Below are 11,143 nucleotides of genomic sequence, written 5' to 3'. Positions count from 1 at the left end.
ATTTATTTTTATTTTATGTATATGAGCAGAATGTGTATTGCACATTTTTATTTTATTTCAATATTTTATTCATTATATTATTTAGCATTATTTCATTATGTACGTGCGTGAAATTTGTATTGCGCGTTTTTATTTAATTTTAATTATATAAATATTAATTTTATGTATTATATTAATATTTATTATTAATCTTTATTTTACTATTATATTTATTTATTTATTATATTAATGTTATTATTATTCATTTGACTGTGTATATGCGCAGAATGTGTATTGATTGATCTACTGATCCAAGTATTAGTAGTCAGTGATACTTGAGTGAGTTGTGAGTAAAAGAGTAGTTTGTGTTTGCGTTGCGGTTTGTGCGTCTGTGGGGCCGCTCGGCCTTCCCACGCGGTTTAATCATTTGCCCGCCACGCACAAGCGGGCGGACGACCGGTCGGAACCGGGCGAGCGTCTTCAATCCGGCCGTCGGACATGACTCGGCACGCGCTCGGCCGCTTCCTGCTTCCAGCGTTGCTTTGGGCCTCGGGGGCCCGCGGGGGCCCCCTGAGCGGCCCCCGCCCCAACATGACGGACCAGGAGCTGTTCTGGGGGTCCGACCAGTACGACTTCGCGCTGGTTCTGCCCGCCGCCGGCATGGATTGCTTCTGGCACTTTGCCCACCACGGCGAGAAGTTCTACCTCAGCTTCATGGTCAGACGCCCGACGGAAGGACGGACAGACGGACGCTGTCCTGCCTCCACGCTAGAAACTTCTGTCCGCTACTAGTTCCACTTGCGCCATACGTCGAAGTAGGAGTCCTCGAGTTGCGTTGGAGTTCTGTTTACGTGAGCGATGTAACCCGAATTTCCCCACTGTCCGACTGAAGTCTTCGCCGATGTTCGTCGGCGTCTCAACTTTCTGTGATCGTTTTATGAAGTCTATCTTCGTTTCCATGGTAACTGCTTTTCTTTTGGCTGGACCAACATTGATAGAAGACGCCGCTTTCTTCTTCTTTGGGTCTATCATATGGTGGAGAGAAAAAAAAGAAAGTGAAAAGCCAAATATACTCCAAGTGCACAAGCGCTAGCTAGCACTAGCAAAGGGCTAAATAGCAGACGAGGGGTAAACACTGCGGGCGAAATGGCGGGCAAGGAGCCAAAATGGCGGACCAGGCCGAACCGTTGTAAAATGGAAACGCCTTAAGTCGAGGACACTAGTGTACTCGTATGCCGTAAGTGGCGCTAGTAGTGATGGATGGGGAACAAAAATCAAGCAAGTTTGTTTTTTGTGGGTGTTGTTTGAATCCAGGTGCAGCGGGTGACGGGCGTGGGCCACGACCGCCACCTGTCGGTCACGGTCAACGCTCCTGACGGCCTCCTGCTCTCCACCGTGGACGACGCCGACGGCCAAGTCGAGCTGGACGCCCGTCAGACGGGTACGTCACAACCAAGGTTGTTTTGGTTCAAACTCATGGGAAAAAATACAATTCAACAAACAATTTGCTTCACGAAATAAAAGTAACGAAAGTGCTTTTTAAAAAACGAAGACTAACTGAAACTACATTTTATGTTTACAAAACTAACTATAATTATAGCAAAAATGTCCTTCCTTTTAGTCTTTGGTAATTAATTTAGTGCATGAGCATTTTGGGATTATTTTAAATATGATTTTAAGTCGATTTCTTTTGCTATGAACCGGAAAAAGGACGTTTGAAAGTGTCACAAAAAGTGACGTCATTTAGCAGCAGCCAATAGAAAAGCACCTTCACATAACATCGATCCTATGGGGCTCCCACAGGGAAGGCACTCGCAATTGCCTCCAGGGGGCGCCAGAATCCACCAAAAACTTCTTATTCATTCTTTTGACATGTTTGCATTTCTTTCTTTGTTTTTTTGGTGTGTGTGTGTGTGCGCTTCAGGCTTCTACCAGATGTGCTTCAGCAACTTCCACAACCGCTTCGGCAGCATGCAAGTGTCCCTCAGCTTCGGCGTTTACTACGAGCGCACACAACAAAAAGTTCAACCACACGACGACGACGCCAAGAAGCTCAACGACACGCTGAGTATCATCGAGGTTCGCCGTCGCAAACACTTTTTTTTTTTTTTTTTTATAGGCTGGGCTGAAAATGACAACGTTGGCGATTGGTTTCTGATCGTCACAAAATCCCAATTAGACTTCTCCAGATGAATCCAAATCTAGGCATAGTCCAACTTTTTAACATGTAGGGGGCAGTCTGCACTTGACGTGGCCAACTCAGTTTTCAGCAGCTAACAAGATGGCGTCCACATGGCATGTGACCAGCAGTGGACCAATCACAGCGCGGAGTACTACGTGGTGATTGGTCAACTGCTGGTCACATGACACGTGGACGCCATCTCGTTAGCTGCTGAACCAGAATTTGCCCTTTTTTTCTTTATTGTTTAACTTCAATTGTGCAGCACGAATTGACAAACTACATTGTTAAACATTATAAATAGAGAACACAAAATATAAACAAACTTAAACTAAAGAAATAAAGAGAGAAAAGGGGGAGGGTCGGTTAGGGGATATCAGCAAGATTAAATTGTTTGACCAAAGTGCATAATTTCACTGCATTTTTTTTTCTTCATATATTTCAAGGACAAAAATAATGACACAATTGTTACCCTGCTGAAAGAGTTGTCCGAACTCTATCGACAGCAAAAATGTTGATTCTGTCGAATAAAAAAAATAAAATAAAATAATAATAATAATAATAAAAATTTTAAACATTAAAAAAAAATTTAAAAGTAATTTTAATTCTTTTTTTAAAATAAAAATAATATATATATATATATATTTTTTAAACGCAAAGTTGAAAGGGAGGCGTGGCAACTTTGGTTTTCCGTCGTGTTGCTTTTTGCAGGCGTCGACGCGGCGCGTGGAAAACGCCGCCTTCCACATGTTCCGCCACTACAACGCGGGTCGCCTGCGCCGCGGGGCCGACCGCTTCCTGCTGGCGTCCAAGCGGCGCCGTGTGGGCTTCTGCTCGGCCGCATTGGCCCTTCTCATCGTGCTGTCCGGATATCTGCAACTGCGCTTCCTCGAGAGCCTCTTCGGCACGACGCCGCGCCACGACGGCGAGCCGTGCGCCTGCTGATGACCTCATGACCTCTTCGCTTCGCTCGCCAACATTCCCCTCCAAAATTCACGCCTGCTTCTTCTTCTTTTTTTTTTTTAAATGTCCATTTTTGTCTCAGAAGTTGTGACAATATGGAGGACCAAAAGTGCCAAAATTCAAAATAAATAAATGACTAAAAGTGAAAATAAAAATGGATATAAAAAAACATATAATTCGAAAACTATATCCAAAAAAATATATATAAATGGAAATAAAAAGAGCACAATTTTTTGTATGTATATGTACGTTTGTATTTAATTTTTGATTTATATTTTTTATATTCGTTTTTATTTTCACTTTTATTTAGTCATTTATTTATTAATGTAGTCATAAATAAATGACTCAAAATTGAAAATGAAATGTATTTATTCAGTCAAGTAGTGGGTGCACAAATAGTTTCTTGTGCCATCCAGTGGAAAACAATTGCATTGTTCTCGCTTGTCACTGGCAACGACATTTTTGTTGGAAATCATTTTTGGACCAAAAATAAGTCATGAGCTTTTGCCAATATGGAGGACCAAAACTGCCAAAATTCGAAATAAATACATGACTAAATAAATGACTAAAAGTGAAAATAAAAACGGGTATAGAAAAATATAATTCAAAAATGAAATACAAATATTTATTTATTTATATTTTCTCTTTTTATTTCCATTTATATTTATTTTTTTGGATATAATTTTGGAATTATCTATTTTTTTCCATCCATTTTTATTTTCACTTTTAGTCATTTATTTAGTTATTTATTTATTTTGAATTTTGGCAGTTTTGGTCTTCCATATTGGCAAAAGCTCATGACTTATTTTTGGTTTAAAAATAATGAAACAATTGACGATGTTGCATGATCAGTTTATGTCCTGAGTAGTTGTATGGTAGATTTCCGTGGATTTATGACCTGACCAATATATTGCTCCTCATCGTATCGTGAGTAAATCGTTGCCTTGTATCGCATATCGTATCATATCGTATCGTATCGTGAGGTACCCGGCGGTACTCATAGGAAGTGTGTGAAAAACGGCAATAAAGGAAGAGTGCAGCGGCGCTTCTTCCTTTTTGGCGACGTGCGATGGGAATTTACCCCCGGAGACGACTCGGGCCCCGGAGGGGAAATCCTCCCGTGTCTCCGGTGAGCAGAACCATGGAGAAAACGGTCACACCTGTTCACACCGTCAGCCAAAACGAAAAGCAGATGAGATGGCGACCATCCCGCTTGCCAACTTTCAAGTCCTGAAGGCGTTGACGGATGCACTCGTCAGACCGCTTGCTGTTTTTGCTGAAGCAGGAGGTGGGCGGGACTCGTTTCTCCAGGTGGCGGGAAACTCGCGCACTCCGTGAGAAAGGTGAGCTTGTCTGACGTCTCTCACGTTTTCCTCCAGTTTTCTTTTGTCCTCCTTCTCAATGCCGGAATTTGATTTGCAGCTTTGGCAGTCGACTTGTGTGATATTGGAGACATGAATTTTGAATGTTGAGACGCTTCGTGCATTTCTCGCTGGGAAGATGTTTGTGCTTTTCCTCCCTTCCAGTAAGAACAAAGACGAAATTTTCACCCGTGGCCGTGATTGGTTGAAATAAACGTGTAGAATGACGCATGGTGCAATCAGCTCGAATATCGCGCAGAACGTCCCGCCCGCCTTTCCCGAGCGAATGATTGTGGCGAGATCCCAGATGGATCTTGCGGCGAACTCCCTTGAGTGACGCGCAAAACCGATCTGGCTCTTGCCAGGTGAGACAAACGCACCAACGAGACACAAACAATCACCAGCATGGAAAACTTGGAGCAGCTGGGTTGAGTTTTTGCGTTTGCAGACTTTATCCAGCGACTCGTCTTGAAACTTGACTTGGATTTGGAATCTGAAGACTTGTCTTGGACCTGTGGGTCAAAGACTTGAGACTCGACTTGGACTTGTTCTTCAAGACTTGTGCCCGCATCTTTTTTTGCTCTGGCTCCTCCCTCCTCGCTGGCAAGCTTCCCATCTTGGTCCTGTGCCAGTTTTTTGTTTTTGTTTTGAAACCAGGTTCTTACCTAAGATCTCGGAGCGCCCACTGAGCCTGACGACCTTCCTGTCCTGTCCTGTCCTGTCCTGTCCTGTCCTGTCCTGTCCTGTCCTGTCCTGTCCTGTCCTGTCCTGTCCTGTCAGCCTCTGTTCATTGTTTCGTGGACGCTTTAAGCCTGTTAAACGTCATTTATTTGGTTGCTCTGCACCTGCGCATGTGCAATGACAACAAATTGGCTTCAGATTCTGGAAGTCGACGGGAAGGCAATCCCAGTTTTTTTTGTGGGGCTGCTTAGTTGTCGCCTGAGAGAACGAGACGTGTTGGAAGCATCGCAACAAAAGCGAGGGCGGATTAGTAAGGAAGCGCTCACCGCGACTGCCGTTTCGCAAGCGTCTCATATCGTGGCTGTTGAGGCAGTAAGCCGAGACTTGTTTAGGCCGCCGATTCTTTTGCGCTGTAAAAAGTGAGCAAAGGGTGTGTTGAGGAAACGCCTTTGATCAGCACGCATCAGGCTGCAACTTTGGCTTTGGATTGACGCGACCTGCGCTGAGCAGGGCGGGAATGTCGATCGTCAGGTGAGTTGAGAGTTTTGGCTTCAACTTTTCCTCCACCACATCAACCGATGCAGCGTCGGCATCCGTCTGTCGTTTCCTTCCCCGTTACGCCTCTTTTGGCTCGCCAAAACACACTGACGACAATATGACAATTCCAAGAGTTAATTGGTCGATGTTCGACATCCCACTGAGTACTTTTCTTGTTTAGCAATCTTGGAATCATAACAGTCTGTGCCAACACGAGAAACAACGTTTCTTGCGGCAATCTTTTCTCTGGAGAAGGAATGAGCAAAGACAGAATAGAATGTTTTCTGTTGAAGATCATCATGGCTTGATGAAGCAAAAGTGAAGTCAACAGACCGGAACCTCTCATAAATATGATGAGCACAATCGTCTAACCCTGACTGAAAAGCAATCCAACTTTGGCAATGCAGACCAAACTCTGACCTCTATTGGGGGTCCAGTTCCTATCAGCCACTCATCCTACTGATATGGGTGTTTTGGGGCACCCGGTCCCAAGAAACGTCAAAGCGACCCGTACTCATATGGACTGGCGTTTTGGGGAGAAAACGTCAAAGTTTGTAAATTTGTTAAAGTCCTGGAACTCATACAGACGGTGTTTTGGGGAGAAAACGTCAATGTTCGTAAATTCTGAAAAGTACCAGTGCTCATACGTAAAAACGCGTCATCCAGGACCCCGCTGAGGGTCACACATTGGATGGTGACGATCATCTTCACCCGCATCGCGTGACAACTTTGTTATGAAAGCGTTGTCACGGAAGTACTCGTCAGACCGCAAGGTTGTTTTTTTGGTGGGGCTTGGTCCGACGGGTTCTTCCAGGTACACTCGACGAGTTCAATCGCTGCTGTGGCCGTCGTCGTCGTCGTGTTTGGTCCTGCACAAGATCGAGGAAGGTGAGCTGGTCTGATTTTCACGTCTTTTTCATGTCGTTTTTCATCGCAAATCCCCCCCAAAAAATCACATTAGCCTGTTAGCTAGCTTAGAGATGCTAAATTGTCCCCGGGCGGGAATGCGTGTTTGTCCCGAGGTGGGACGTCTACTCGATTGGCTGGCGACCGCTCCCTAATCTGTCCAAAACGATCGAATGGATGCTTTTTTTGGTTTTGTTTTTGTTGCTATTTTTCAAAATTGGGATGGTTGAAATAAGCTGACAAAATGTGGAAGGGTTAGCTACAACTGTAAAAAGAAAAAGTGTCAATGTCCTGAAAGATGAAAATATTTCCGGATGGATTTTCAACCCTCACAAACTTTGTTATGTCCTTCAAAGTTTTTTGTTTTTGGTTTTCATGTCTTGACAGTCCGCTTGCTTGTTATTGCAGACATGTGCGACACAGTCCAAGCGGTGGCGGTGAGTACACGACATCATCTTTCGATTTCATTTGTGTGCGTGCGTGGTTAGGACAAAAAAAAAAAAAGAAGTTTCAAATCATTTGGACATGGCGCTCGTTGTTTCGAATTGAAGCATGTTGTTGATGTCACAAGTAAACATGAATATGAATCAATGAAATCTTCTTCCAACCAACATCACAGCCAGCAACGACTCGCTGGCAACTCCAGAGAGTCTCTGACATCCAATTCACACCGACTCCGGAACGGACGCGGCGCGTTTTCCGTACGGCTTCCGCATGCACTTTTAAAATGACAATTACGCCGCGTGCCTTGCGTTTCCGCAAATCTGCAGCCTATTGACCACAAGATGGCGCTGGAGAGTTGAGTTCACGAGATAACAACCGCGTATATCGAGTCCGATTTTGTAAATAATAGCCACGCTTGCCTGTTGTCTATGGAAGCCCAAAAGTGTCAAAATTCAATCAATAAAAAGGCCTTTTTGATAAATAACAGACAATGATGTAATATGGCCATTAAATTGTAAAATGAGGCGTTAGTATTATTATGAAGTGTTCATACTGTTCTTTAATATGTATATTATATTATATTATTATATTTTATTTTGATTAAATATTCATAATGATTATTTTAACAAGGTCATACTTTTTCAAAATAATGACATCTAATTTATTTTCAAGGTTTTATAAGATGAGAAAACGTGGTTTTACAAAGTCAGTTTTTATTTCCTAATGTCCTTTTTTCCACAATGGTCTTATTTGACAAAATGGCGTTTGACAGCCCGACTTGCCTGTCAATCAAAGTCAGTGGGTGGGACCACTTGTTTGAGCCGAGATCACCATGACGACTACGCCGTAGCCTGACGCAGACGTTTAACAAGGCCTTTACGTTATGATCCGATTCTAAACGACTACAAAACAACAACAAAAACTTGTGAAAGTGACTTCTCTTCCGTGTCCACGCTTTAGCAAGCCTGTGACCGCTGCGGCTCCTCATCAGGCGCTAAACTGCCCGCGCGTGAATCGATACTGCAAGTGCTGCTGCTCATGTCTGTAGAAGGGACTCAGCCAATCACGTAACTGGCTCCGCCTCATGTCATTTGATTGACAGGCAAGTCATTCAGCTGTCAAACGCCATTTTGTCAAAGAAGACCATTGTGGAAAAGGACATTAGGAAATAAAAACTGACTTTGTAAAACAACGTTTTCTTATCTTATAAACCTTGAAAATTAATTATATGTCATTATTCTTAAAAAAGTATGACGTTGTTAAAATAATCATAATGAAACATATAACCAAAATAAAATATTTGTTACATATTAAAGAATAGAATAACACTTTTCATAATAATACTAACACCTCATTTTAAAATTTAATGGCAATATTACATCATTGTCTGTTATTTATTTACACGATAGTCGTTTCAAAATGACCTTTTTATTTATTGAATTTTGACACTTTTGGGCTTCCATAGTTGTCACATCCGTTTGCTTTTTGGACATGATTTCTGGGACTTCTACCATGGCAAAGTACGTTTTGTGTTTAAATAGTGTTATTTTGTTACGTTTCATTTATTATGAGCCGACTCATGTCATGTTATGTAGTTAGCTAACTTCCCTCCCCCTCCCAAAAAAAAAAAAAAAAAAAAAAAAAAAACTTGGCAAACGGTTTTATTTTGAAATATACTGGATTAACCTTGATGCGAGACGCTTGACTTCCTGTCCGGCTCGTGTCATTTCTTCAGCTTCATGAAAATCCGCATTGGTCTATTGGTGGATAATTGCCGATAATTATCGTTCATCCCTTCATGAAAGCCACCTGTTGATGTTATTCATTTTTACTCCTCCCACAAAACAAAACTTTTGAGTGGGAAGCGAACAAACATATTAACAGGCGTCAAAGTTGACGCGTGCGCGTATTTGTTTGCCAGGAGGGCGCCGAGTTGATTCTCGGGCTGTGCCAGGGAGTCTACAAGCTGGTCAAGTCGGCCAACAAGTCCACCAAAGCCCGCTGCCGGCCGGTCTACGAGCGCGTGCAGGACTTGGAGAGGATGGTCCTCAACATCAAGCAGCGGCCCGAGAACGCCTCGCCACAAGTCAGGGACGCCCTCGTCAAACTGTCCAAAAGTCTCTCCGACGCCACCGACCTGATCGGCAAGGTGTACAAAGCCAACGCCATGGCCACCTTCTTCAAGGCGGGCTCCACCGACTCCAAGTTCCAGGAGGTCAGCCAGAAGCTGAACGCCGACATGCAGACGCTGACGGTGGCGCTGCAGATCAGCCACGGCGACACCTTGCGCGACGGCCTGAGGGCCATCATGGCCGAGCACAGGGCGGCGGGCGGCGCCGCCGCGGCGCCGGCGCGGGAGCCTGTCGACGAGGGCTTGCCGGCCAACGTTGAGAACCTGCTGGCCACCGTGTTCGCCAACACGCCCGCCAACATGGCCGCCAACCAGCCGCCTGCCGCTTCACAACAGGTGCCCGTTGTTTTGCCGGCTGCCCGCCCCGCACCGGCGCCGGCGCTGGTGTCGCCGGCGCCGGTGTCGCCGGTGCTGGTGTCGCCGACGCTCATGTCGCCGGCCCCCATGTCGCCGGCCCCCATGTCGCCGGCGCTCATGTCGCCGGCCCCGGCGACATCAACCCCAATGTGGAACTACTCTGCCCCGGTGACATCAAGCCCGATGTGGAACTACCCACTAGTGCCGGCAGCTCCTCAGATGCCGTCCGCCCTTTTTTACCAGCAATTGGCCACCAGCATGATGTCACCCAGCAGTCTAGAAGAGGAGCTGGGCTTGCTGTATTATGAAAATATGGCACAGATTCTTAACTTCTGGTCGCAACGTCGCTTTTGACACAAGCCAGCAACATAAACTCAAACTCAGCAGAGACGTTTTTTTGTTGTTGTTGTTGTTGTTGTTTTTTCAAGGCTCCCCAATTGATTTGCTTTCGCTTTTTTTTAACTCATTAGCTCCCAAAAACGTATAAATACGTCATATTTTAAATGTTTTAAGTGTCCCAAAGACGTACTTATACATTTTTTATGCCAGAGCATAGAGAAGTCTTTGATGCAGTCTCTCTACTGCAGAAAATGGTTGAGTGGCAGCAGAGTATAAGAGATCAACCACGCCATGTTAAAACAAGCTGATTTCCCCACAGTTCCAAGCAGAATTGTGAAAAACGATGAAACTTAGCTATGTTCTATTGCTAATTGTTGCACAGCGGAAACAGGAAGTAATATACTTTTTTTCCCTGATAAAAGAAGAGACTCTAATCTCTCTTTTGGTAGGTTCCATATTTTTATAGCAACAGAATATAATATTTCGCAGGCCTTGAAAAATCTGTCAAAATCCAGGAAAACACTTAAGTGAAAATGGTTGTGAGTGAATGAGTTAATATACAGGGAACAAGGTTATTTTAATTAACTAAAAAAAAAAAAAAAAATTTAATTTAAAAAACAATTTCGTTAATGAAATAAAATAAAACCAAAAATGCTTTTAAAAAACAAACAAACTGAAACTACTTTTGATGTTTACAAAACGAACTAAAACTCACTATAATGATAGCAAAAATGTCCTTTGTTTTAGTCTTTGGTACAGAATTTCATTCATGAGCCTTCGGGGATGATTTGAAATGTGATTTCAAGTCGATTTATTTTGGATATGAACCGGAACAAGGACGTTTGAAAGTGTGTCCCACAGAAGTGACGTCATCTCGCAGAAGCCAATCGAAAAGCACCAAAAGATGATGTCACTCCCATCGTAATTTTGAAAATATTGCGCACAAGTAATAAACTAATACTGAAACTAGCTTTAGTTAGTGTGTCATCCGAGAAAAGAGTTCTAATGACTGCAACACATGAAAGCTGTTATTAAAAAATGGAATCATCTAGGTCCTAATACGGACCCCTGGGGAACACCACAAGCAATGGCAAGTCTTCCCAGATATCTGCTGCCCCATTTGAACATATTGTAACCTTCCTTTGAAATAACTTCTTCTAATCCAGTCTCCAGCAACTCCTCGAATCCCTTAAATTGTTCAAATGTATTATAGGATAGTTCATTGTATCACAGACTATTTTGAGATCAATAAAGACCCCAACTGCA

General features: G+C 43.5%; 2 protein-coding genes across 2 annotated transcripts; both read left to right on the top strand.

The window, feature by feature from the left end:
* Positions 1-411: 411 nt before the first annotated feature.
* Positions 412-3,703, top strand: tmed6 (transmembrane p24 trafficking protein 6). The gene is made up of 4 exons (XM_077517842.1): positions 412-696; positions 1,294-1,420; positions 1,904-2,058; positions 2,870-3,703. The coding sequence occupies exons 1-4, from the start codon at positions 478-480 to the stop codon at positions 3,101-3,103; spliced, it is 735 nt and encodes a 244-aa protein (XP_077373968.1). The 5' UTR covers positions 412-477; the 3' UTR covers positions 3,104-3,703.
* Positions 3,704-5,239: 1,536 nt separating this feature from the next.
* Positions 5,240-11,143, top strand: LOC144016561 (uncharacterized). The gene is made up of 3 exons (XM_077517837.1): positions 5,240-6,588; positions 7,015-7,043; positions 8,972-11,143. Exons 1-3 carry the CDS (start codon positions 6,435-6,437, stop codon positions 9,890-9,892), a joined length of 1,104 nt encoding a protein of 367 aa, XP_077373963.1. The 5' UTR covers positions 5,240-6,434; the 3' UTR covers positions 9,893-11,143.

Source organism: Festucalex cinctus, chromosome 3, assembly GCF_051991245.1.
Source record: "Festucalex cinctus isolate MCC-2025b chromosome 3, RoL_Fcin_1.0, whole genome shotgun sequence".
NCBI lineage: Eukaryota > Metazoa > Chordata > Actinopteri > Syngnathiformes > Syngnathidae > Festucalex > Festucalex cinctus.
This window is presented reverse-complemented; position numbering and strand designations above follow the sequence as displayed.